At 50.4% G+C, this 27,103-nt stretch overlaps 1 protein-coding gene across 3 annotated transcripts in view; it reads left to right on the forward strand.

Annotated features, from left to right (window-relative positions):
• BTD (biotinidase) overlaps positions 1-27,103 on the forward strand; it is a 59,814-nt gene that overhangs the window by 22,603 nt on the left and 10,108 nt on the right. For all 3 annotated transcript variants that reach the window (XM_018053024.1, XM_018053030.1, XM_013967221.2), the window contains exons 2-3: positions 14,925-15,195; positions 21,602-21,751. In XM_018053024.1, coding sequence (XP_017908513.1) covers positions 14,941-15,195; positions 21,602-21,751 — 405 coding nt within the window. In that variant the 5' untranslated portion in view covers positions 14,925-14,940. The remainder of the gene's footprint in view (positions 1-14,924; positions 15,196-21,601; positions 21,752-27,103) is intronic.

The following is a 27,103-nucleotide window of genomic DNA, read 5'->3' on the forward strand; positions in this document are numbered from 1 at the left end:
CTCTGTGAGCCTGCTGCTTTTTTGTTGTATTTGCTATTTTTTATGTTTTTTAGATTGCACGTGCAAGGTATTTCACTCTTTTATTTGGCTGAGTAGGATTCCTGTGTGTGTATCTTCTCTATCCATTCGTCCATTGACGGATACATAGGTTGGTTCCAAATCTTAGCAGTTGTAAGTAGTGCTGCTGTAAATGTTGGGGAGCATGTGTCCTTTCGAATTAGCATTATGTCCATACCCAGGAGTGAAATTGCTGGATCACGCGCTGGCTTTATTTTTATCTTTTGAGGAACTTCCTTACTGTTTTCCTCAGTAGCTGCACCAGTTTACATCCCCATCAACAATGTGCAAGGGTTCCTTTTCTCCACATTCTCACCAACATTTGTTATTTGTATTCTTTTTGATGCTAGCCATTCTGATAGGTATGAGGTGATATCTTATTGTGGTTTTGACTTGCATTTTCCTGATGTTTAGTGATGTTGAACATCTTTTCAGGTGCTTGTTGACCATCTGCATTTCTCCTTTGCATATATACTTCTTCTTTTTCTTATCTTATTGCACAGGCTAAGACCTCCAGTACAGTATTGATAAGAAGCACTGATATGTGACATTTTAATTTCCTTTAATGTATTAATATGGTGAATTCAGTTGATATGCTCTCTCATATTAAATGATTCATCATTCTTTGATAAATTCTACTTGGTCATGATGTAAACATTGCTTAATTAAGTTTGCTATTATTTTTATTTAGGCTTCCTGCATTTATGTTTAAGAATGAAAGTCAGCCATTATTTTCCTTTCTTGAACTATCCTTATCTAGCTTGTGTATCAAGGTTATACTTATACTGTACTTTAAAAAGTTTTAGAATAGTTTGTATACAATATTTATGTTTAAATATGTTTGTATAAAAAATATACAGTATGTATCTTTACTTGGATGTTTGGGAGAATTCTACTGAAAAATATACCAGGATGGGTGCTTTTAGAGACAGTCTTTGATAATTTAGTTTTTCTTGGGAAATTGGTCTGCTTCATTTTCCTATCCTTTTTGAGCTTGGTTTTGGCAAGCTTCATTTTCCTAAAAAATTTGCATTTTCCTCCAGATATCCTTCTAACATATATTTGTACCAGAGCATCCAGTAATCAGTTCTAAAATCTTCGTTGTAATCACAAGTATGTTGCCTTTTAGTTTTTTCATGTACATGTACATATGTGTATTTGTTACTTTTCTCCTTGATCAGTCTTGATGTAGTCTTGTTTATTTCATTAGACCTTTCAAAGAATCAGTCTTTGTACCCAAGACTCCTTGGAGAAATGGCCACTTCCAACTCTGAGCCGGGAAATGTATACAATAAGCTTGGGACATCTTTTAGTGTTAAATTACAAAGAAGGTATCAAAAAGTATTAGAGTGATGTCAAGAGGGATCAAGGGCTGACTCAAAAAGGCTACTATGAGTCAAGAATGAGTTTCTATAATGATAATAATTGCAATGGAAAAAACCCATAAAATATGTTTAAATCCTTGAATTTATAATATTTTTAAAAAATTGGTCACCTTCAGATAATAAGTTACTTATCCTGAAAACTGGTTTTAAAAAGAATGGGAGAAAGAATCTAGCATTTATCCTGTCTTTGCTATATGAACCGTACCATTAGATAACCAAATAATAGATAAAGTGTCTCTTTATACAAAGCACTACGATTAATGAGGGAAAATGAAATGATAGACTACCAGCACTGCAATTCTAAATGGACAGAAGAAGGATTGATGGTTTGTTCTAAGATCATGAAAAGAGAGTCGGACACACGTCTCATGCTGAAAGAACATACCATGCCTGCGGCTGCTGCTGCTGCTAAGTCGCTTCAGTCATGTCCGACTCCGTGTGACCCCACAGACGGCAGCCCACCAGGCTCAGCCATCCCTGGGATTCTCCAGGCAAGAGCCCTGGAGTGGGCTGCCATTTCCTTCTCCACTACCATGCATAGTCATCCCCAAAGGATAGAACCTGAGTTCAATCCAGTCTCTGGATCCGGGTGTCATATTAAAGGATTATTGTCCATTTATTTGCCATATTTTTAAAATCACCTCTTGGTTGGCAGTTTATCCTATATGTGTTTTTTTCAAGAAAGACTGATAAAAATAATATTCCCTGAGTTCTTGCATTGTCCAGTCTATTACCTCTTATTTCTATACTGCAAACACAGTTTTGCATAGAAGGAAACTCCTGGTTCATATTTTCTTCTTCAAAAGGACTCTATGTAGGGTGTACTAGCATTGATGTTGCTGTGGCAAAGTCTCAGGAGCACCTGATTTTGTGCGCTTATAAATGCCCTTGATCATTTTACTTGGCTTTCCAAGTGACTCCCACTTTGTCTTTGAAGGTCAGGAATCTTACTAGACGATGTCCTGGTGTTGAGATTCTGTTTCTTTCTTTCCTGAGTTTTGGTGTGTCCTTTCCTGGGTTGGGAAGATCCCCTGGAGAAGGAAATGGCAATCCACTCCAGCACTCTTGCCTGGAAAACCCCATGGACGGAGGAGCCTGATAGGCTACAGTCCATGGGGTCGCAAAGAGTCAGACACAACTGAGCGACTTCACTTTCACTTCCTTCAATATGTAAGTTCAAATCTGCTTTTCTTTCTGGAAAGTTTTCTTCAGTTACATCTTCAAATAACGTTCCTCTTCCATTATCTATTATTGTATCGTTATTTATTATCTATGTGTAACTAGTTACCACACATTTAGTAACTTAAAACACAGCATATTTATCATCTCACAGTTTCAGTGGTCAAGGCGTCTGAGCAAGCTTAACTGCACCCTTTGAGCAGGACCTCCCAAGGCTACAGTGAAGATGTCAGCTGGGTTCACAGTCTCATCCAAGGCTGAGTCCTCTTCCGAGCTCAACTGGTGTTTAGAAGAATAATTTCCTTGCAATGGTAGAAGTTCTGGTAGCTTTCTTCTCCAAGGACAGAAGAGAAAGTGTCTGACTCCAGGGAAGACGCCAGTTCCTTTTTTAGAGTCCTTTACCTGATTAGGTCAGGCCCACCCAGGATAATCTCTTATATAACTCAGAAGTAGCTGATTCGAGATTTTAGTTACATGTGAAATTCGTTCACCTTCACCACGTTCTGTTGGCTGGAAGCAAAGCATAGCTTCTACCTGCGTTCAGGGAAGGGTGTCTCTACCGCACATTTATTTCCCTTTTCTTTTATGGATTTCCCAATTGTGTCTATGTTGGCTCTGATTCACCAACCCTCCCTATCTGTCATTTCCTCTAGACTCTTTTTCAATTCTACATTTCCGTTCGTGTTGCTCAACTCCTCATTCTTGACCCCTTGTCACATATATTGTTTACAGCATCATCAGATTCTTTTGTGCTGTTCTGTACTTGCTTTCTTTTTTTTTTTTCCAAAAATTTAAGTTCATTTTAAAAATTGAGGTGTAATTGACATGTAAAATTATGTTAGTTTCAGATATACAGCATCACGGCTTGATACCTGTGTACATTACTAAATGATCACCACAGTAACTCTAGTCAACCTTGTCACCACACATAGTTGAAAGTATTTTTTATGATGAGAATTTTTTTAAGATTTACTTTCTTAGCAACATTCAGATATGCAATACAGTATTATTAACTATCGTCACCAAGCTGTACATTACATCCCAGGACTTATTTTGTAACTGGAAGTGTGCCTTAACTTATTTGATGGTGTTTTTTTTTCCTGCTTCTCTCTTAAGTTCTACCAAATAACATTTTATTTCCCCCCCCCCGCCTTCTCCTTTTCCCCCTCCTCTCTCCTCCCCTTTCTCTACCCCTCTACCCCTGCCCCACCTCTTTTTTCTTCCTTTTAAAAATGATTTTGTGTTTGGTCTTTTTTTGTGTGTTTTTGTCTTATAAACCAATTGTTTGGGGTTTTCTTCATTTTGGTCACGGTATTTATGTGCTTTGTGGCAGCTTGCTAGCAAATAATCTTAGTTTGCTTTTCTTATAGGATCCTTTTTAAAGAATTTAATTACTCTATTTATTTATTTTGGCTGCTTTGCATGACTTGTGGAATCTTAATGCTCCCACCAGGGGTCAAACCTGGGCCCCTCAGCAGTGAAAGGGCAAAGTGGTAGCCAGTGGACCACTAGGGAGGCCCCAGAGCCAGGATTTCAGATCAGATATTTTAAAACTCAAAAGCCCATATTCTTTACTTCCATGGTATGCTGTCATTTCAACTGACTTTCTTCTTATTTAAATGACTTCCTAAGATTAAATCTCAGAAGTATACTGCTTGTGATTTATAATGCAAATTGTCAAGCTTTTTTTTCCCCAGTAAGAAATTACTATTATCACTTTACTAGTTTATTTGTCCAAATTTAGTATTTTAAAATTGTACAAGTTAATGTTTATTTTGTACATAAGTTCAGAGTCTTTCAGAGTGTTCGTTTATGATTTGTTTTCCTCTTTAAATCTGTTCTTGTTCCTTGCCTATTTGTAAATGTTGACTTGAGGTTTAATTTTGCATGTAAACTTTAATTTATTGATCTGTTTCTTTTATTGTTTTAACTGCTTCAGATTTTAGGCAGTTGTTTCATCAAATCCCTGATACCCAATTATAATTTATTTTAGTTTTCCTAACATTTAATATTTAACTCCTGATTTTGAGTTTGTTTTTGTGTATAGTGTAAGGTGTTTAAACTTATTTCCATATTGTTATTCTGCCGCTGCTGCTGCTGCTGCTAAGTTGCTTCAGTCGTGTCCTACTCTGTGCGACCCCATAGACGGCAGCCCACCAGGCTCCCCCGTCCCTGGGATTCTCCAGGCAAGAACACTGGAGTGGGTTGCCATTTCCTTCTCCAATGCATGTAAGTGAAAAGTGAAAGTGAAGTCACTCAGTCGTGTCCGAGTCTTAGCGACCCCATGGACTGCAGCCCACCAGGCTCCTCCGTCCATGGGATTTTCCAGGCAAGAGTACTGGAGTGGGGTGCCATTGCCTTCTCCATATTGTTATTCAGTCATCCCAGTATCACTTATTCAGTCAAACTTTTCCTCTTGTTATTCTGAGTGTGGTGGCATAAAAAGAATGTAGGCTTTTGGACAGAATTAATTTGAATTGAATCCTGGTTCTAGATATTGGTCACTTTCAAGTTTAGGAGTAGCCTCTTTCCCAAAAGAGCCAGACTGTTTTCCACTGCTTCACCCTGAGTGCTGAGGAATGTTGCACCAACGAGTGTGGGGAACTTCGGCCAAAGTTCCCCAACTGGGAAAGCTGCAACAGTCAGTCAGATGTCTGCCCTCAGATGCTCTGCATGGCCCAGGGCAGTGGGACTTGCATTAGTACCAGGATGTAGTCATGGCTGAGCTGGGACCCTTGCCAGCAGGAAAAAGGCACACAAAAAATTCCCAGTCTGTCCAAAGCACAGCATGTTCAGCGCCTCCAGGAGAACAAAAGCAGAGATGGTAACCAGTTCTCTGCCACGCACGTGAGACGGTCACTCTCACCCAGGATTGTGTGCTGCGCTCTGTTTGGCGGTGGGTCACCTGCATCACGCCACCACGCTTGTGCCAAGAGGATCATCCACCAGCACTCAGGACTGACAGCATCAGGACCCACTTGCCCGCTTTTCGCTGCTCCTCTCTTGGGGAGCTTAGCTGTGCCTCTCCCGTATATGCTTCGTGCACCCTCCGTAGGAGAAGATGGCCTTTGGCAGGTTTTCTCTGGTGCTTTGTTTTGCTTTAGCTTTTTTGTTGTTTCATTTGCTCTCCCTGCTGTCGTTCATTCTCAGTGTTTCTGGACTGCGCTGTTAGGGATTGTTCTTTTGACTTGGGGACCATGGCTTCCCCTGTTCTCCGCTGTCTGCATCTGGGGCGTCCTCACCATCCTGTTGGTCCTGTGCTGTGGGTGTCTCCCTCGCCAGCACGGGAGCGACAAGCCCTGATGTCCTGGTCTTTGGCCTGTCTTGCCCTTAGGGATATCGCGTCCACCATACGCCTAATTCACAAAGAGCCGTTCCATTGTGCCCACTTCTGAGCACGTCTTCCCTGAATATTTGACCTGCGGTTCTAGAGCATCGTGCTTTCTGTCCGCGGCTTGTGTCCAGCCTTCAGGGCCTCATTCTCTAAAAGGTGCTTCTTCTGACCACTCATATTGAAGGTAGTCCAACACAGAAATGGGAGGTGGGGGTGGCGTTTCTCAAGGGCTTTGAAGACAGTTCTTTGCTGATACCACGGAGGCTTATTTCAGAGACCTTGATGACAGTTCCGGAGGGCTGGGAGGGTGAAGCCCAGCCGGAAGTCATAGATGTCCCAGGAGAGCAGGGTTGCCACAAGCGCCCGCGCTGTTCCCCTGGCCCAAGACCAGTGGAGAGTGAGGGCGCACAGGTGGAGAGAGAGTGAGGGCGCGCAGGTGGAGAGAGAGTGAGGGCGTGCAGGTGGAGAGTGAGGGCGCGCAGGTGGAGAGAGAGTGAGGGCGCGCAGGTAGAGAGTGAGGGCGCACAGGTGGAGAGATGAGGACGTGTGGGTGGAGAGAGAGTGAGGGCGTGCAGGTGGAGAGTGAGGGCGTGCAGGTGGAGAGTGAGGGCGCGCAGGTGGAGAGAGAGTGAGGGCGCGCAGGTGCAGGGTGAGGGCGCGCAGGTAGAGAGAGAGTGAGGGCGCGCAGGTGGAGGGTGAGGGCGCGCAGGTGGAGAGAGAGTGAGGGCACGCAGGTGGAGGGTGAGGGCGCGCAGGTGGAGAGAGAGTGAGTGGGCGCAGGTGGAGAGTGAGGGCGCGCAGGTGGAGAGAGAGTGAGGGCGCGCAGGTGGAGAGTGAGGGCACGCAGGTGGAGAGAGAGTGAGGGCACGCAGGTGGAGAGTGAGGGCGCGCAGGTGGAGAGAGAGTGAGGACGCGCAGGTGGAGAGTGAGGGTGCGCAGGTGGAGAGAGAGTGAGGGCATGCAGGTGGAGAGTGAGGGCGCGCAGGTGGAGAGAGAGTGAGGGCACGCAGGTGGAGAGTGAGGGCGCGCAGGTGGAGAGAGAGTGAGTGGGCGCAGGTGGAGAGTGAGGGCGCGCAGGTGGAGAGAGAGTGAGGGCGCGCAGGTGGAGAGAGAGTGAGGGCACGCAGGTGGAGAGTGAGGGCGCGCAGGTGGAGAGAGAGTGAGGACGCGCAGGTGGAGGGTGAGGGCGGGCAGGTGGAGAGTGAGGGCGCGCAGGTGGAGAGTGAGGGCGCGCAGGTGGAGAGAGAGTGAGGGTGCGCAGGTGGAGAGTGAGGGCGCGCAGGTGGAGAGAGAGTGAGGGCGCGCAGGTGGAGAGAGAGTGAGGGCGCGCAGGTGGAGAGTGAGGGCGCACAGGTGGAGAGAGAGTGAGGGCACGCAGGTGGAGAGTGAGGGCGCGCAGGTGGAGAGAGAGTGAGGGCACGCAGGTAGAGAGAGAGTGAGGGCGCGCAGGTGGAGAGAGAGTGAGGGTGCGCAGGTGGAGAGTGAGGGCGCGCAGGTGGAGAGAGAGTGAGGGCGCGCAGGTGGAGAGTGAGGGCGCGCAGGTGGAGAGTGAGGGCACGCAGGTGGAGAGTGAGGGCGAGCAGGTGGAGAGAGAGTGAGGACGCGCAGGTGGAGAGTGAGGGCGCGCAGGTGGAGAGTGAGGGCGCGCAGGTGGAGAGAGAGTGAGGGTGCGCAGGTGGAGAGTGAGGGCGCGCAGGTGGAGAGAGTGAGGGTGCGCAGGTGGAGAGTGAGGGCGCGTAGGTGGAGAGTGAGGGTGCGTAGGTGGAGAGTGAGGGCACGCAGGTGGAGAGAGAGTGAGGGCGCGCGGGTGGAGAGAGGGTGAGGGCGCGCAGGTGGAGAGTGAGGGCGCGCAGGTGGAGAGAGAGTGAGGACGCGCAGGTGGAGAGTGAGGGCGGGCAGGTGGAGAGAGAGTGAGGGTGCGCAGGTGGAGAGTGAGGACGCGCAGGTGGAGAGAGAGTGAGGACGCGCAGGTGGAGAGTGAGGATGCGCAGCTGCTCCGAGCTCGCCCTGCTCCCTTGGCCGAGGTCTGTGAACCACAGTTGAGGTCTCAGCAATTCATTTTTGGCTTCCAAAGATTTCAGATAAGGTTTTGAAAAGAAATCTGGTACATTTTTGCAGAATATAGCTGGAAGATTTTTCAGATTATCTATTTATTTATGAATGTATACTGTTTATAAATTTTTAAAAATAAAAAAATTTATTTAAATTTATAAATATGTCATTTATTTTATTATATTTCTACATATTTCTTTATTCATCTTATGAAATTACCGAATGGAGTATCTATCTATTACCCCTGTTTTATTCTTTTAAAATCAAGAACTTTAAACATGTGAAAATCAGCAACAGTCTGGTTCTACTGTGATGTTCCTGTTGAGGCAGAGACAAGCACTAAATCCTTTCACTGACCTGGATCAGATTGTTTTGGGGACTCCCCCCACCTCCAATTTGATTGTTTACTTTGCTGCTCATTTTCAGTAATATGGTGGAAACACTCTGAAATCTGCCCACATTGTCTCAGCCCTGTTGGCGAGGCACCTAAGAAATAAAGGTGATGGTTCTGGCTCACATTTTTCATTGACGTGAGTGGAAGACAGAGACAGAATGGACCTGCCTTTACCCTCCAGCCCAGTGGTTCTCCAGGTGACCGAGGCTAGGAGCATCAGCACCACCATCACCCGGGAACTTGTTAGAAAACTGCATATTCTTGGGCCCTACCCCAGAGCTGCTGAGTTAAAACTCCCAGGAACAGGGCCCCCGGAGCTCTGTGTTCAAGCCCTGCGGGTGTCCCAGCATCAGACCCACGTCTGAGAACCCCTGCTCTGGTCTGACAACCCATACTGTCTCGTGGGAGGGTGCTGTGAATTTCTGTCGAATTCTGCTGCAACTGCATTGAAGACACCTCCGCGGCCTTTAAAGTTCTGATAAACTACCCTTGTCTTGAATGTGCGCTGGGAGGGCTGGACCAGGCGCCAGGAGAGCTGGTTTCTCTATCGTCACCACTAACTGGTCCTGGAGGACTCCCTCACCAGGAAAGTGGAGTTTTACCATCTGCTTTTCTTGCTTTGTGTGACAGGATGATAAAATGAAACAGTGGATGTTAAAGTGGTTTGAAAATGTTAGCATGCAATGTGAAATGCAAGGCGGCGTCCGTATAAAAGAGTCCCTGTAGAGCTTTACCGTGACCAGATTTCCCTGTGAACAGTCTTGTGCGTCTGCAGTGGGCTGTGTTTCTGTGCACACCCACTCACAGCTGTTAGAAATCACAGCTAACTTAGCACCTGTGAATACAGAAGAGGCAATAGGTCCTAGGAACATGACAGAGAAAAAAAAAAAGATAGCTTTCATGAGATCCCAATCTTGGAAAATCAAATGCTTTCTAGTTTCTTCACTGTAAGGTGAAATGTTAGACATGAAAGGGAGAAGGAAAGGAGGGGGGAAAACACCCTTTTGCTTCTTAAGGACCCACTATCGTGGCATTCGCGCTGACGGTGGTACCCAGTTTGCCCACAGGGTGGCAGCTGCAGACCCGGAGGCTCAGCCTCACGGCCGTCTTCTCTGCACAAGAGTGAAAAAAAAAGAGCCTTCTTCCATTCATTCAACACCCGCGCGTTTCAGGGGGCGGTTTTGTCTTCAATTATAGAGATAATATCCCATTTGAGGAAAAGAAAGGTGGCCCTGTTTCAGTTCAAGTGGTCTGTGATTGCTCATTGGGTGTCCCACGAGAAATGACTGCAGTGGACAGAAAGAGATGCCAGTCCAAGGCCTGGCCCATGGTTACACTTCTGTGTGGCCTACTCTTGCTCGGTGAGAACAGCTGGACCATTTTTAAAGGGAAATCACGACCTTCCAGTTCAGCCTGAAGTTCCTGGTAATTTACTCACTGTCCCATGTGAATTCAGCCTTGAACCCCAGCACCACCCTCAGCGGCCCCCTGAGGCGCTGGAGTCTTGGTGGTGGAAATTGGCAGGAACCTGAGCTCCAACGCTGTGAGGCTTTACATTGCTCCAGGGCCCGTCAGGGGCCAGACTGAGAAGAGGAGCCTTTCCGAATAGGATAATGAAGTTCTCCTTGGGGTTTCTTTAAATTCAGATTATATAAATTAGGTGGAGATGGGCATTCTTTCTTTTTTTCTTCTTTTAATGGAAGGATAATTGCTTTACAGAATTATGCTGTTTTCTGTCAAACCTCAACATGAATCAGCCCTAGGCATTATTTCTTTTTAAAAAATTATTTTTAAAATTTTCTATTGGAGTATAGCTGATTAGCGATGTTGTGATGGTTTCAGGTGGACAGCAAAGGGACTCAGCCGTACACATACATGTATGCCTTCTCCCCCCAGCTCCCCTCCCATGCAGGCTGCCGCCTAACAAGGAGCAGAGTTCCCCGTGCTCTATAGTAGGTCCTTGTTGGTTCTCCATTTAAAATACAGCGGCGAGTCCATGTCCATCCCAAACTCCCTAACCGTCCCTTCCCTCCATCCTCCCACTCCCATCCCCCGCAACCATGAGTTCTCATAGTTGGTGAGTATGTTTCTGTTTTGTGAATAAATTCATTTGTATCGTTTCTTTTTAGATTTTACATATAAGAGATACCATATTTCTCCTCTGTCTGACTTACAAGATGCTCGTACTTACTTATGTGAAAGGACTTAGGGAAATCACAAAATTCGTGAGAACGGGTTTAAAACTATTTAGAGCTTCACAGTGTTTTTCTTGGAGTCCTGTCGAACACATGCAGAGGTGTATTCTGCTCGTTCCTAATGACTTAGCTGGTCCTGCTTTGTTCCACGGGATGTAACATTTCCTCTGCCAACTCTTCCCACCTCTTTCCCAATAACGGGCCTGTTATTCTCCCCAGCAAGTGAAAAGTGACAAGCTCTTTTATTAAAACAATCAGGACATCTATATATAAAATGTTAAAGGTATATACCCGCCTCTGAAATTATCTTATTAAGAATACCTTCATAATAATCCTTTCATTTTTTTGCAAAAAACACTACTGTAATAGCAAGTCTAGGAAGGAAACACAGCTAATTATCAAAGTGACTCATGTAGCAAGATGGAAAATCCAAGTTCCTTGTGTGTAAAAATATCTCGTGATTGACGTGTTACCAAATTTCCACAAAATCAATTTCCACGTCATGATTTAAGGCTTTGATTGCTTTCGCTTATGGATCGCAGGAACTTTCCCAAGCAGAATGAGCATCCGGGGAGCATGCTTCCTTATGAAATGAGAAGCAGAGGCTTCTGTAGGCAGTGGGCAGGTGAGGACGCTGGCATGAAGGAGTCCTGCCACCCCGGCTGCTGTTTCCTGTCGGTCTGCGAGCACTCTAGCTCTCCCTGTGGGGGTGCCGGGGAGTCACGGGGAGATTCTGAGCAGAGCAGCGGCTCTGAGCGGCTCAGGCTCTACCTGGATCTCCGTGGAGAAGGGGCCAGAGGAGGGGGCACCACTGGGGAAGCTGCCCGTTGGTGCCCTCTGACTTCATTTTCCGCCGCCTCCCAGCCCTCTGCTCTTCTGGCTGTTTCCCGAGCCACCCCCGAAGCCCCCACTTGGCCCTTTAACCCAAGCAGCCTCTGCCCGGAGCCCTCTCCCCGCCAGGAGTCCACAGCCCTCCTCTCGCACCTTCTTCAGATACCAGGGTCTCCTGGAGCCCTTCCTGGTCTAAAACCTTCCCCACCCCCACCCCCGGCCCTCCCTGCCCTCTCCCCGTCTCTATCTTTCCTTCCTACTTATTGCCAGCTGTTGCGTGAAGTGCAGTCAGCAGGGCAAGAGCGGTGGGATTAATGTCCCAGTAAACTCGCCATCCGTTGAAAGATCTGAAGGTAGAGAGTGCACTCCTGCCCAGCCCACCTGCTGTGCCCGGAGCACTCACGGTAGTCTGCAGGTGGGCAGAGCCCTCTGACCCCAGGCCTGGTTTGTCATAAAGGGTGGAACGTCTCACGGGATTTCTGGAACACCTACTGGAAGGGAGAAACAGCACGAGGTGTGGGGGTCGTTCAGCCTCGTGATCTTAGGGTCCAGTCTGCCCCGCGCAGGCTGAGAGAGAGGGTCGCTAGGCAGGCCCCCATTCTGAACCCCGAGCATGGTCTCTGCTGAAAGCATACGGTTTTCACAGCATCATAAAGTCGCGAGTGAGGGACCCTCTGTGTGGACTGTGGCAGACACGTGGTGGGGGGTAGTCCACTCGGAAGGGCTGGGCACCTTCACCACCGGGTCCTTGAGGCCAGTGCCCGCATCTGGCATGGGCAGGCGTCACGCGGACATTGAAGTGAGTGTCCGCCGGCCCTGCCATCTCCCCGCCGGCTCAGGGGGCACGAGAAGCGGGGGTTGGAGTCAGGTGTCACTTCAGTGATGCCTCCACGCCGGGCCCTTCCTGGAGTCTCTTCCATCAAATGGAAGGAGGCTCGTAGCTCGCTCTTCAGACTGAACACAGGCCTCCAGCCACCTCTGTGTTCACGGTCCAGGCCCTGCCCAGCTCTGCACGGGGGTCAGTTGCTGGGCCGCCAGAAACCTCCTGACTCTAGGGCCTGGTATTCCTGGGGAGCCCCCCGCCCCTCAGCCACGGGCATGGCTCCCGAGCCAACTCCGGGGCCCTCGCATCCTGGCCGCCCCCCAGCCCTGCCTTTCAGGGCTCCTGCCACATGAAGGATTCGGTTAAAATGTCTGCGGTGCCACCCTCTGCAGCAGGGACACTGTGGTGCCTATTTTTACTCGAATCACTCATTCTCTGCCGCCTCAGTAGGTTTACTTCCTTTGGAGCGTGACTACCTGGCTGAATCTTCCTAACTGTGCATACCTGACTGACCTCTGCTCACGCAGAAATGATGGCTCCTTTTGTAAAGAATCTAAATTTATTTTCTCAAAATAGAAAGGAAGGTGATACCGTGCCAGTTCTGCGAGTTCCTTGCTTTGCCGGATTGCAGTCCCTGAGATGTAAACAAAGGTTCTGCGTCCCCCATCAGTGGTGGGCAGCCCTCAGCTGAGAAAGGGGGGCCCTGCAACAGCACCCTTGCTCCAGGGCCTCCTGACCTGCCCCCACCCGGCCCCGGGTCATCTGCCCCCCACGCACCCCCATCACGGGCCTCATTTTCCTCCCTCTTAGGGAGAGACCTGGGTTCGATCCCAGGGTTGGGAAGATCCCCTGGAGAAGGGAACAGCTACCCACTCCAGTATTCTGGCCTAGAGAATTCCATGGACCCTACAGTCCATGGGGTCGCAAAGAGTCGGACGCGACTGAGCGACTTTCACTCACTCACTCACTCAGGGAGGCCATGGCCTTACATTGTGAATGTGACTTTGAAGATGAACGTATCCCCCCACAAACCACTCTCCATTATCATCATTCTGAAACCAGAGCTGGAATGTTAAACAGACTTTGAGACTTTAAAAATTATTCCTTGCCGATCTTCAGAAACAAAACTCAAGTAAGAAAGCTTATCAATTGCGCTTCTGTTTCTGCTCAAAAGCTCCTGACCTCGGGCTCAAAGGCCCCTTGTTCTGACCTCCCTACACGGCAGCGCGCCGGGGCCTGGCATTTGGGTGGACCCTTTATTCCCCAGGGAAGGAGGAGCAGTTTGCGAGGGGCCAGGGCAGGGGGGAAAGGCGTGCCGCCTGGCCAGAGCAGTCTCTGAGTCCGGGGTTCTGACGGAGCACCCGGAGCCCGGGCCGCTGCTGAAAATAGTTACAGTTGCTTTTGTTTTTGGAACTTTTGCAAGAAAAGGAAATTTGCGGCGCCTGGAGAGTCTGGTTTTGGAATGCAAGCACCGGGGCTCTGAGTCAGACTTGGGCGGGACGTCATTGTCTCATTAAGGAGCAGAACAAGGTTTCTTGATCCGTTTTTGCTGTCTTGATGTCTAGCTGGATTCCTGGGTGGTTGGTCAGCCTGGGCACATCTCCGCCAAGCACGGGGCCCGGCCTTGGCACCAGCCAGCGAGTCTGTGGGCCAGAGGAGGGGCTTTGGCTGCCAGGCCAGGCCGATTTTCAAGGCAGAACGGTGTGTAAAAATGCCCAGTGACACATAACTATTAAAAATTACAATTCCTGTTCTCGGGGGAAAAAGGCCCAAAACACAGAAGTGTCATTGAAGTGATATGATTTACTTCCAATCTCTTACAGTAAGAGCTAGAAAGCTGAGCTTCCTTTCCAGAAAATTCTCATTTTCAAAAAGTTTCATTTGATTACTGCTGAAGGATTTTAATTTCCAAATGAGTATGCTTAAAAAAAAAAAAAAAAACAAGAGTTTTGGAAATCCCAGAGACAGAAGTAGAAAAACTCACAGTGTATGATGGCAGTTCTCAAGTTCAAGGCGAGGTGAGGGACGTTGTGCTGTGACGGCAGACTTCTTTTAGCCCGTCTGTAAACTGACATTTAAGTAGAAGTCGGCAGTTTCTCTGCACCAAGTTAAAGACTGTTGTGCTGGCTAAGGGGAGGCTTATATATAAGCCTTTATAGAAGTGTATAAATATTCACTACCAACCCAAGAAAGGCAGGGAGAGTTGTGATGCGTCAGGCTTTATGGCTTGGGTAGCCGAGCGGTACTTTGAGGACCACGACCATCACAGCCGGTGTAGACGGTTGACCTGCAGCGTGACTGTGCACATGGAGGGCAGGCTGTGGGGCGTGGGGTTATGTCACAGCATGATGTAAAACCGTTAGCCTAGTTATTATTGCCTAAATCTGAAGCCTGCAGCTAGAAGAGTCCTGCTGGGGAAACAATCGCAGCGAAGAGTCTGTTTTGGAAATGTTCTGAACCAGACGATTAACACAGTGAGCCATTTTGTTAAAGGGCCCTCTCTCCATGTTTGGAGAGAAACACACACCCTTTTATTAGGAACGTGAAGCAAACCCTTTGAGCTGCAGCAACCTGGCGGGTACGTCTAGTTGCCAGGAATAATGAATCTGTGGAAGTCCCGGTCCTGGCAGGATCCTGGCCTCAGCTGTTCTCTCCTCACCCCTTCCCCTTCTAGACTGACCAGCGGCGCCATGTCCAGAGCCGGCCGGCAGCTGGCCCTTCTCCTGTGTAGCTGCTGCCTGGCTGTGGCCGTCCCAGGCGGCCCGGCCGAGGAGGGCTGTCCGGCCGAGCCCCGCCAGGCTGCCCGCTACATGGCCGCCGTGTACGAGCACCGATCCTTCCTGAGTCCCGACCCGCTGGCCCTCACCAGCCGCAAGCAGGCCTTGGAGCTCATGCATCGGAACCTCGACATCTACGAGCAGCAAGTGACGACCGCCGCCCGAAAGGCAAGGCGTGCTCAACAGGGCGGGCTGGCCCCGGGTCGGTGGTCCCCCGCAGCCCCTCTGGGAAATCAGACCCAGAGCGCTGAGCTGAAGGAATTAAGTGGCTCAGTTCAGTCCAGTCGCTCAGTCGTGTCCAACTCTTTGTGACCCCATGGACTGCAGCACACCAGGCCTCCCTGTCCATCACCAACTCCTGGAGTCCACCCAAACTCATGTCCATTGAGTCGGTGATGCCATCCAACTGTCTCATCTGCTGCCATCCCCTTCTCCTCCTGCCTTCAATCTTTCCTAGCATCACAGTCTTTTTCAGTGAGTCAGTTTTTCACATCAGGTGGCCAAAGTATTGGAGTTTCGGCTTCAGCATCAGTCCTTCCAAAGAATACTCAGGACTGAGCTGTATCAGGGAGCTAGAGGCCCGCTACTCAGAGGGCGGTCTGCAGACCAGCAGCATCAGCCTGCCCGCCAGAGCCCGTGAGCAATGCAGAACACGGGGCCCGTCCTAGACCTGCAGAGTCAGAATCTATAATTTTGTAAGATCCCAAGGTGATGTTTCCCCTCCGGCCTGGGGGACTTGCGGGCCAGGCCCCTGGTTATCACACGTGGGGGCTGCTAAACCAACTGGGTGTCTGGCGGCTCCCACGTGCACAGAGTGGGCTGGGGTGCAGGCGGGGGCCTTGGCTCTCCTAAAGGTGCCCCCAGTAGGAAGACAGTGCAGAAACACCAGAAAGCTGCCCGCCCGCTGGCCTCTCCTGCTCTCAGAGGCTTTCAGAGTCTAACTGATGCAGGGAGCCACCCCGGAGCGGGTTTGCTGCCTCCTGACGACGTGGGGGGCTTATTGCTGGTCCCCGTGCCAGACCCCAAGCAGCCCGAGGGCCCGGTCCAGACAGAACTGAGCCCAGTGGACAGAGTGGACTGGTGCCACCTCTGTCCCGGGGAAGGAGGGAGGTACTGACTGGAGGGAGGGCCAGGAGGGTAGGACCAGCGGGGCTGCTGAAGGATGCCCCACTCTTGGGGACAGGCGGGGACCCCCTGGGGGCAGAGCCCCATGCCTGTGAGGTTGGGGCAGACCGCCTGCCCAAGCAGCTGCCCGCCCCTGCGCAGGGTGGCCAGCCCTGCCTGGCCACGTTCTGACATGCGGCCTGTAGCACAGCACACTGATGTTGGAAGGGCGCCTAAAGGCCGCGTCCTGCTTCTGATGGGTGACCCTCCTCCTCTGTTCCCAACCCGATGCCCAGCCCTGTACGCCTCCAGGGCCCAGGGCTCACCGTCCACTTGAGACGGTGGAAACTCCTGGGAAAGAGCTTTCTTTCCATGAGCGACAGTCAGCCTCCCTGCCACTGGCGCCCATCGCCCTGTCCTCCGAACCCAACAGGACAGACTGAACCCCACCCACCCACCCACGCTGCCTCCCCCAGGTTGCAGCCTCGCTGTCACGGCGGGGATCTCCCCCAGGCCCATCGGGATCTGTCCCCAGGCCCATCGGGATCTCCGCCAGGCCCACTGGGGGTCTCTCCCCAGGCCTGTCAGGATCTTCCCCCAGGCCCATCGGGATCTGTCCCCAGGCCCATCGGGATCTCCGCCAGGCCCACTGGGGGTCTCTCCCCAGGCCTGTCAGGATCTTCCCCCAGGCCCATCGGGATCTGTCCCCAGGCCCATCGGGATCTCCTCCAGGCCCATCGGGGGTCTCTCCCCAGGCCCATCGGGGGTCTCTCCCCAGGCCCACTGGGAGTCTCTCCCCAGGCCCGTCGGGATCTGTCCCCAGGCCCATCGGGATCTCCTCCAGGCCCATCGGGGGTCTCTCCCCAGGCCCACTGGGAGTCTCTCCCCAGGCCCACTGGGAGTCTCTCCCCAGGCCCACTGGGAGTCTCTCCCCAGGCCCGTCCGGATCTCTCCCCAGGCCCGTCGGGATCTCCTCCAGGCCCATCGGGGGTCTCTCCCCAGGCCCACTGGGGGTCTCTCCCCAGGCCTGTCAGGATCTTCCCCCAGGCCCATCGGGATCTCCTCCAGGCCCATCGGGGGTCTCTCCCCAGGCCCACTGGGGGTCTCTCCCCAGGCCTGTCAGGATCTTCCCCCAGGCCCATCGGGATCTCCTCCAGGCCCATCGGGGGTCTCTCCCCAGGCCCACTGGGAGTCTCTCCCCAGGCCCATCGGGATCTCCTCCAGGCCCATCGGGGGTCTCTCCCCAGGCCCATCGGGGGTCTCTCCCCAGGCCCACTGGGAGTCTCTCCCCAGGCCCGTCGGGATCTCCTCCAGGCCCGTCGGGGGTCTCTCCCCAGGCCCACTGGGAGTCTCTCCCCAGGCCCATCGGGATCTCCTCCAGGCCCACTGGGAGTCTCTCCCCAGGCCCATCGGGATCTCCTCCAGGCCCACTGGGAGTCTCTCCCCAGGCCCACTGGGAGTCTCTCCCCAGGCCCGTCGGGATCTCTCCCCAGGCCCACTGGGGGTCTCTCCCCAGGCCTGTCAGGATCTTCCCCCAGGCCCATCGGGATCTGTCCCCAGGCCCATCGGGGGTCTCTCCCCAGGCCCATCGGGGGTCTCTCCCCAGGCCCATCGGGGGTCTCTCCCCAGGCCCACTGGGAGTCTCTCCCCAGGCCCATCGGGATCTCCTCCAGGCCCGTCGGGGGTCTCTCCCCAGGCCCACTGGGAGTCTCTCCCCAGGCCCACTGGGAGTCTCTCCCCAGGCCCGTCGGGATCTCTCCCCAGGCCCTTCGGGATCTGTCCCCAGGCCCATCCACAGCTCCTGGAGAGAGGCGGTTCCAGCCCTTCCCCCGGGCTTCCTGGGCTGCCCCGTACCCCGGACTGCGCACCACTCTGCTGAGGGCAGGACGGAGCAGGCCTGACTCCATTCGCGGTGCTGTCCCCAGATGAGAAGCTTCCCGCAGCTGCGCCTCGCTGTGGGCTCGCCGGGCGCTTGCTGTCAGCTGTGGCCCCCGAGCCCTTTTCGCACAGGCATACACGCTGCCAAGGCCGTGCCATCCGTGTGAGGTTAGCTGGTTTAACCTGATAGCGAGGCCTCCCATCTATGCCAGTAAGTCTCATCGCTCCAGCCTGGGGCTACTTGGGGATGCGCACGGGCCTCCTGCGTGTCAGTCACCGTCACTCGCGACGTTCACGCCTCCTGGACACACCTTGTCTCAGTCTTCCCTGAAGTTGGTGTGAAAACATCCCAGGCCATGCCCCCAGGCCTTCTCCTGGCACAGATCCATTCTCTGCACAGGGGGTGTTGGCTTGCACCGTGCTGAAATGTCACCCCCTTTCCCGCCATCCTGCCCACAAAACTACACTGAGACATTTGGCAGATGCCGTACTGAAACCCAGAGACCGTGACTGCAGTATCCCTGCCTTTTCATCACCGGCACCCGAATGAAACATGTAACATGCTTTTATTAAACGTGCACTGGCTGCAGACATCATTCCATCTCTACTTGTGGTCCAGGATCAGGGATAAAGCCGTTGACCTGGTCATTTTTAGGATTTACAGACATCTTAGCTCCCCTACGTGGCTATATGTGTTAAAGTCACCTCTAAGACAGGTTGATGCCAAGTGTGTGTCAAAGTTTTGTATTAAAACAAGCTACAAGGGCAGGCCAACTGAAAGAGTTCTCTCTTGACAAAGGCATTTACAGTGAGGAAAAGGAGTCACGCTAAAGATATCAGGCTGGGAGTTCACCTGGGTTGCCACTCGGAATTCCTCAGGAGTTCTTTAGCTCACTGGTCTATCAGGAAACTGCTCAAGCCCTTTGTCAGGTGTGCAGAGTGCTTCCTAGAAGGCATCAGACCCCGAGTTCTGCCTCTGCTCCAGTCTGAGTCCTCACTCCTGGCAGGCGTGTAGTTAGGAAATGCAATTTAATATCAATAGATATACATAAGTGTTGCTTTCCACAGGTAACCATTCAGTGCTTTCAAAGCGTTAGTTTTTAATAAAGGAAAGCATTTGTCCAAGTATAATTTGCAAACAGTTAGAAACGTGACTCTTACACATAGAGAAGAATGGGCATGTGTCAGAGCTTTGATTTAACTTGCAGGCTGCGTCCTGCTTCTGATGCGTGACCCTCCTCCTCTGTTCCCAACCCGATGCCCAGCCCTGTACGCCTCCAGGGCCCAGGGCTCACCGTTCACTTGAATTCGAGGAAGAGATGTGAGTGTATCCATCAGTCAGATGAATGTGGAAATGAATCTGCGAATAAATGCAAAACTGGCTAATGCTGTCCCGTGCTGCGCTGTGCTCAGTCGCTCAGTCACGTCCGACTCTCCAACCCCGTGGACTGTAGCCCGCCAGGCTCCTCTGCCCGTGGGATTCTCTAGGCAAGGATACTGGAGTGTGTTGCCATGCCCTCCTCTAGGGGATCTTCCCGACCCAAGGATTTAACCCAGGTTTCCCGCATTGCAGCCGGATTCTTTAGTCCTGCAGGGCAATAAGACATCATCTTTAGGGTGATGTTTTGTTAAATAGCAAAGGCAAACAGTGGCACATTCACTAGATAAATGGTCCTCGAATGTGCTTGTCAGTCAGTACTCTGCTGTACTGTGGAAACATGTACAGACACAAAGGATGCAGACAGACATTCTTCATCTTGTTTATTTCCAAGTTTGCGATAATTTTCCTTTCGAATGTGCAGTAAAGATGACCGAATGCTTTTTCTGCTGGAGGGACTGAATTTTGCTGTGGTCTTTCTGGAAGGCTATTTGGGAATGTATGTTAAGAATTTAAATTTTTTTCCTAAGTTTGACACTCAGTATTTTCACTTATAAAGCTTTATGCTTATAAAGCTTTTATTTATGAAGAAATAACCAGAGCTCCAATCAAAGACTTGTGTACAGTGCTCATCCGGAAAGTGTTTTGAGTACCCTGTAGGCAGATGGGCACCACAGTTATCTCTTTATTACAAAAAGTTGGGGGCAACTCAAATGTCCAGCAACAGAGGATAAACTGTGGTGTCTTCTTAAATATTATCCAGTGTCTAATACAAGTGATGTTTCTGAAGGTGTCTTTGCAGTTGTTTTTTTTTTAATAATAATTTTGTTTATTTGCTTCTGGCTGCTCTGGACTCTCACTGCTGCACACAGACTGTCTCTAACTGCGGTGAGCAGGGCCCACTCTTTGTTGTGGGCTTCTCATTGAGGTGGCTTCTCTTGTTGTGGAGCATGGGCTGTAGGCACTCACGTTTCAGTAAATGCAGCACTCGAGCTGGGTACTCGGCGCTTGCAGGCTCCAGAGAGCATGGGCCCAGTCGTTGTGGTGCCGGGGCTCAGCTGCTCTGCAGCACAGGGACCCTTCCCAGACCAAGGACTGAACCCGTCCTCTGCATTGGCAGGCGGATTCTTACCTCCAGGAAAGTGCCGACATCTTTGTAGTCTTGATGGTTCTGTAGTGATAGCATCAAGATAGAAACTGTGCTTATTATTGTCTCAATTATACACACACACACACACACACACACACACACAGACGGAGAGGGGGGCAAATGAAATCAGTTAGGATGTTAGCAATTCCTATCTTCATTCTTCCTTTATAATTTCTGTTTTCCAAATGTTCTACAAATAAGCTTTCATGGGTTTTATATAGCCAGGAAAAAGTTATAAGGGTGTGCAGTGCGTTCCGGAAACCAGTGACTCAGATCGCCTGTTATTCTTGATGACTCGTGCCTCCCGGCTGCCCTCTGCCACCACCCGCCATGGCCGAGGCTCCAGGCTTGGCACCTTCAGCCTAGTAAGCAGAGAGCGGCTGTGAAAGGCCCGGCCCTGTCCGTTCGGGCTGTCTCAGGTGGCTGCCATTCCCCCCGGGGCTGCCCTAGGTGTGAAGAGGCCTGTAAGGGGCCCAGGGCTCTAAGCAGAGTCTCCTAACTCCCAGGGAGAGAGACGCAAGTTAGAGCCCAGTCCTGGTTCCTATGCTGAAATCAATTCGACCCTGACCCCCCCAGCCCAGGGCGGCCCCACCTCTGCTGCGCGTTAAAGTCACCCGGGGCCCTGTAGACAAGCTCTGTCCCTGGGACCCTGCTCACAGCCGACAGAAGCAGACTCTGGGCACGGGCCGCCGGATCACCCCGGAACAGCCAGTGTGTTTTCAGAAGCTCCCCTGTCTGACGGAGAAGCGCAGTGAAGGCTGAAAGCCACTTGTGTTGAGCTCGGCGTTCAGGGCCTGCTGTAGTTCCCACGGCAGCCCCCAGGGCACCGCCCCCGGCTCCTAACCCCGCCCCCTCCAGCCAGGCTCACCCGTCCCCTCCGCCCCGACCAGCCCCAGGCTCGTCCCTGGTTCCCTCAGAGTCAGACCCAGTGAGCCGTTCCCCTCAAGGCTCAGATCCCCGGCCCTCCGGTCCCGGTTCCGAGCAGCTGCGGGACGGCTGTCGGACGATGCGGGCTGCTTCCCAGCATCTGCTGACAGACTGTCCTGTGATGTTTTGACTTACAGGGTGCACAGATCATAGTGTTTCCAGAAGACGGCATCCACGGATTCAACTTTACAAGGACATCCATTTACCCGTTCTTGGACTTCATGCCGTCTCCCCACTCGGTCAGGTGGAACCCGTGCCTGGAGCCCCACCGCTTCAATGACACGGAGGTAAGTGAGGGGCCTGGCTTCCCTCCTAAGGGGGCAGGAGGCACACAGAGCTGGGCCAGGCCAGGGGCCAGGGGCCAGGAGCCAGGACGTGCAGAGCCCTTCGGATCCTGAAAACCAAGCCCAAGCTCCCTGTGCCCCACAGTTAGAGAACGTCCGCTACTACGAGGCCTTTACTCACCTGAGGCTCATGCTGTTTTCAGTCACCAAGGAATGCATGAATATATGCTGGGACAACAGACCAAACAGAAGTTTAAAAAGCGGGGCTTCCCCGGTGGCTCAGTGGTGAAGGATCCAGCTGCAGGAGACGCAGGCTCGATCTGGTCCAGAAAGACCCTGTGTGCTGTGGAGCGGCTCCGCCTGTGAGCCAGCACTCAGGAGCCAGCGCTCCTGAGCCTGCACTCTGGAGCCTGGGGACCGTGGCTACCGAAGGCCAAGCCCCCAAGCGCCCGCAACGAGAAGCCTGACACTGCCGCCAGAGAGAGAGTAGCCCGCACTCACTGCGGCTGGAGAGAAGGCCTCCCAGGGACAAAGACCCGGCACAACCAAAAGTCAATAAATAAAATTATTGTAAAAATGAAAAAAATTAAAGTCCACTGCAGCACGCCCTATCCCCCATCCTACCCTGATTTCTAGAGAAAACTATAAATGATTGGATGCACCTCCAACTATTAACATATTCTTATCTATGCAACCAGCAGATACTGATGTCATTTTTATTTTAAAAAGTTTTTTCATTGATGTACAGTTGATTTCAGTTCAGTTCAGTTCAGTCGCTCAGTGTCCGACTCTTTGCAACCCCATGAATCGCAGCACGCCAGGCCTCCCTGTCCATCACCAACTCCTGGAGTTCACTCAAACTCATGTCCATCGAGTTGGTGATGCCATCCAGCCATCTCATCCTCTGTTGTCCCCTTCTCCTCCTGCCCCCAGTCCCTCCCAGCATCAGAGTCTTTTCCAATGAGTCAACTCTTCCCATGAGGTGGCCAAAGTACTGGAGTTTCAGCTTTAGCATCAGTCCTTCCAAAGAAATCCCAGGACTGATCTCCTTCAGAATGGACTGGTTGGATCTCCTTGCAGTCCAAGGGACTCTCAAGAGTCTTCTCCAACACCACAGTTCAAAAGCATCAATTCTTCGGCGCTCAGCTTTCTTCACAGTCCAACTCTCACATCCATACATGACCACAGGAAAACCATGTGTTAATTTCTGCTGTACAGCAAAGTGGTTCATTTACACATACACTGTTTTTTATGTTCTTCCTCATTTTGGTTTATCACAGGATATTGAGTATGGTTCCTGGAGCTATACAGTAGGAGCTCGTCCTTCTGTTTTATAGACAGCAGTTTGCACCTGCTGCCCTCACACTCCCGGTCCACCTCTCCCGCAGCCCGCACCCCACCGCCCCGGCCGCTGCACGTCTGTCCTTTGTATCTGCGGGTCTGCTTCTGTTTCATCCAGTGAAGTCGCTCAGTCTTGTCCGACTCTTTGTGACCCCATGGACTGTAGCCTACTAGGCTCCTCCATCCGTGGGATTTTCCAGGCAAGAACACTGAAGTGTGTGGCCATTTCCTTCTCCAGGGGACCTTCCCGACCTGGGGATTGAACCCAGGTCTCCCGCTTTTCCGTCAGAGCCGCCCGAGAAGCCCTGTTTCAGAGATGAGTTCGTTTGTGTCCTATTTTACATTCCACATCAGAGTGATGGCGCGTGGCGCTTGTCTCTCTCTTTCTGACCCACCTCACTTCCTCTGATCATCTCTTGCGTCCGTCCCTGCTGTGTTACATGGCGTTACTCGATTCTCATGGCTGAGTAACATCCCAGTGGGTATGCGTCCCACATCTTCTTTATCCCGTTGTCAGTCAATGGACGCCTAGGTTGCTTCCGTGTCTTGGCTACTGTGAGTGTGCTGCTGTGAACGTCGGGGAGCGTGTATCTTTCGGGAGTAGTCTTCTGCAGGTACACGCCCAGGAGTGGGCTTGCTGGGTCATCTGGCTGTGCTGGGTCTTGGTTGCTGCACATGGGATCTTTGTTGTGTCCGGCAGGACCTTTCCTTGCAGCACAGAGACTCTCTAGCTGCCGCTCGCGGGCTTACTAGTCATGGCACACTAGTCACGGGCTTAGTTGCTCCGTGGCCTGTGGAATCCTAGTTCCTCAACCAGCGATCACACCCATGTTCCCTGCATTGCAAGGCAGAGTCTTAACCACTGGGCCACCAGGGAAATCCCTTTGGTTTTTTGAGGAACCTCCATACGTTTTTTCCATGGGGATGGTCTTGATCCCTGTCTCTTGTACAATGTTACGAACCTCATTCCATAATTCATCAGGCACTCTATCAGATCTAGGCCCTTAAATCTATTTCTCACTTCCACTGTATAATCATAAGGGATTTGATTTAGGTCATACCTGAATGGTCTAGTGGTTTTCCCTATTTTCTTCAATTTGAGCCTGAATTTGGTAATAAGGAGTTCATGATCTGAGCCACAGTCAGCTCCCGGTCTTCTTTTTGTAGACTGTATAGAGCTTCTCCATCTTTGGCTGCAGAGAATATAATCAGTCTGATTTCGGTGCTGACCATCTGGTGATGTCCATGTGTAGAGTCTTCTCTTGTGTTGTTGGAAGAGGGTGTTTGCTATGACCAGTGCATTTTCTTGGCAAAACTCTATTAGTCTTTGCCCTGCTTCATTCCGCATTCCAAGGCCAAATTTGCCTGTTACTCCAGGTGTTTCTTGACTTCCTACTTTAGCATTCCAGTCCCCTATAATGAAAAGGACATCTTTTTTGGGTGTTAGTTCTAAAAGGTCTTGTAGGTCTTCATAAAACCATTCAACTTCAGTTTCTTCAGTGTTACTGGTTGGGGCATAGACTTGGATAACTGTGATATTGAATGGTTTGCCTTGGAGACAAACAGAGATCATTCTGTCGTTTTTGAGATTGTATCCAAGTACTGCATTTCAGACTATTTTGTTGACCATGATGGCAACTCCATTTCTTCTGAGGGATTCCTGCCCACAGTAGTAGATATAATGGTCATCTGAGTTAAATTCACCCATTCCAGTCTATTTTAGTTCGCTAATTCCTAGAATGTCGATGTTCACCCTTGCCATCTCTTGTTTGACCACTTCCAATTTGCCTTGATTCATGGACCTGACATTCCAGGTTCCTATGCAATATTGCTGTTTACAGCATCGGATCTTGCTTCTATCACCAGTCACATCCACAACTGGGTATTGCTTTTGCTTTGGCTCCATCCCTTCATTCTTTCTGGAGTTATTTCTCCACTGATCTCTAATAGCATATTGGGCACCTACTGACCTGGGGAGTTCCTCCTTCAGTACCCTATCATTTTGCCTTTTCATACTGTTCATGGGGTTCTCAAGGCAAGACTACTGAAGTGGTTTCCCATTCCCTTCTCCAGTGGACCACATTCTGTCATGCAAAAAAGCAAAATGGCTGTCTGGGGAGGCCTTACAAATAGCTGTGAAAAGAAGAGAGGCAAAAAGCAAAGGAGAAAAGGAAAGATATAAGCATCTGAATGCAGAGTTGCAAAGAATAGCAAGAAGAGATAAGAAAGCCTTCTTCAGCAATCAATGCAAAGAAATAGAGGAAAACAACAGAATGGGAAAGACTAGAGATCTCTTTAAGAAAATTAGAGATACCAAGGGAACATTTCATGCAAAGATGGGCTCGATAAAGGACAGAAATGGTACGGACCTAACAGAAGCAGAAGATATTAAGAAGAGGTGGCAAGAATACACAGAAGAACTGTACAAAAAAGATCTTCATGACCCAGATAATCATGATGATGTGATCACTAATCTAGAGCCAGACATCTTGGAATGTGAAGTCAAGTGGGCCTTAGCATCACTATGAACAAAGCTAGTGGAGGTGATGACATTCCAGTTGAGCTATTTCCAATCCTGAAAGATGATGCTGTGAAAGTGCCACACTCAATATGCCAGCAAATTTGGAAGACTCAGCAGTGGCCACAGGACTGGAAAAGGTCAGTTTTCATTCCAATCCCAAAGAAAGGCAATGCCAAAGAATGCTCAAACTACTGCACAATTGCACTCATCTCACATGCTAGTAAAGGAATGCTCAAAATTCTCCAAGCCAGGCTTCAGCAATATGTGAACCGTGAACTCCCTGATGTTCAAGCTGGTTTTAGAAAAGGCAGAGGAACCAGAGATCAAATTGTCAACATCCGCTGGGTCATGGAAAAAGCAAGAGAGTTCCAGAAAAACATCTATTTCTGCTTTATTGACTATGCCAAAGCCTTTGACTGTGTGGATCACAATAAACTGTGGAAAATTCTGAAAGAGATGGGAATACCAGACCACCTAACCTGCCTCTTGAGAAATCTGTATGCAGGTCAGGAAGCAACAGTTAGAACTGGACATGGAACAACAGACTGGTTCCAAATAGGAAAAGGAGTCCGTCAAGGCTGTATATTGTCACCCTGCTTATTTAACTTCTATGCAGAGTACATCATGAGAAATGCTGGACTGGAAGAAACACAAGCTAGAATCAAGATTGGTGGGAGAAATATCAATAACCTCAGATATGCAGATGACACCACCCTTATGGCAGAAAGTGAAGAGGAGCCAAAAAGCCTCTTGATGAAAGTGAAAGAGGAGAGTGAAAAAGTTGGCTTAAAGCTCAACATTCAGAAAACGAAGATCATGGCATCTGATCCCATCACTTCATGGAAAATAGATGGGGAAACAGTAGAAACAGTGTCAGACTTTATTTTGGGGGGCTCCAAAATCACTGCAGATGGTGACTATAGCCATGAAATTAAAAGACGCTTACTCCTTGGAAGAAAAGTTATGACCAACCCAGATAGCATATTCAAAAGCAGAGACATTACTTTCCCGACTAAGGTCCGTCTAGTCAAGGCTATGGTTTTTCCACAGTCATGTATGGATGTGAGAGTTGGACTGTGAAGAAGGCTGAGCGCTGAAGAATTAATGCTTTTGAACTGTGGTGTTGGAGAAGACTCTTGAGAGTCCCTTGGACTGCAAGGAGATCCAACCAGTCCATTCCGAAGGAGATCAGCCCTGGGATTTCTTTGGAAGGAATGATGCTAAAGCTGAAACTCCAGTACTTTGGCCACCTCATGTGAAGAGTTGACCCATTGGAAAGGACTCTGATGCTGGGAGGGATTGGGGGCAGGAGGAAAAGGGGACGACCCAGGATGAGATGGCTGGATGGTATCACAGACTCGATGGACGTGAGTCTGAGTGAACTCTGGGAGTTGGTGATGGACAAGGAGGCCTGGCGTGCTGCGATTCATGGGGTCGCAGAGAGTCGGACACGACTGAGTGACTGAGCTGAACTGAAATGAACACCGTACGTT

This window comes from Capra hircus, chromosome 1 (assembly GCF_001704415.2).
Source record: "Capra hircus breed San Clemente chromosome 1, ASM170441v1, whole genome shotgun sequence".
NCBI classification, from domain to species: domain Eukaryota; kingdom Metazoa; phylum Chordata; class Mammalia; order Artiodactyla; family Bovidae; genus Capra; species Capra hircus.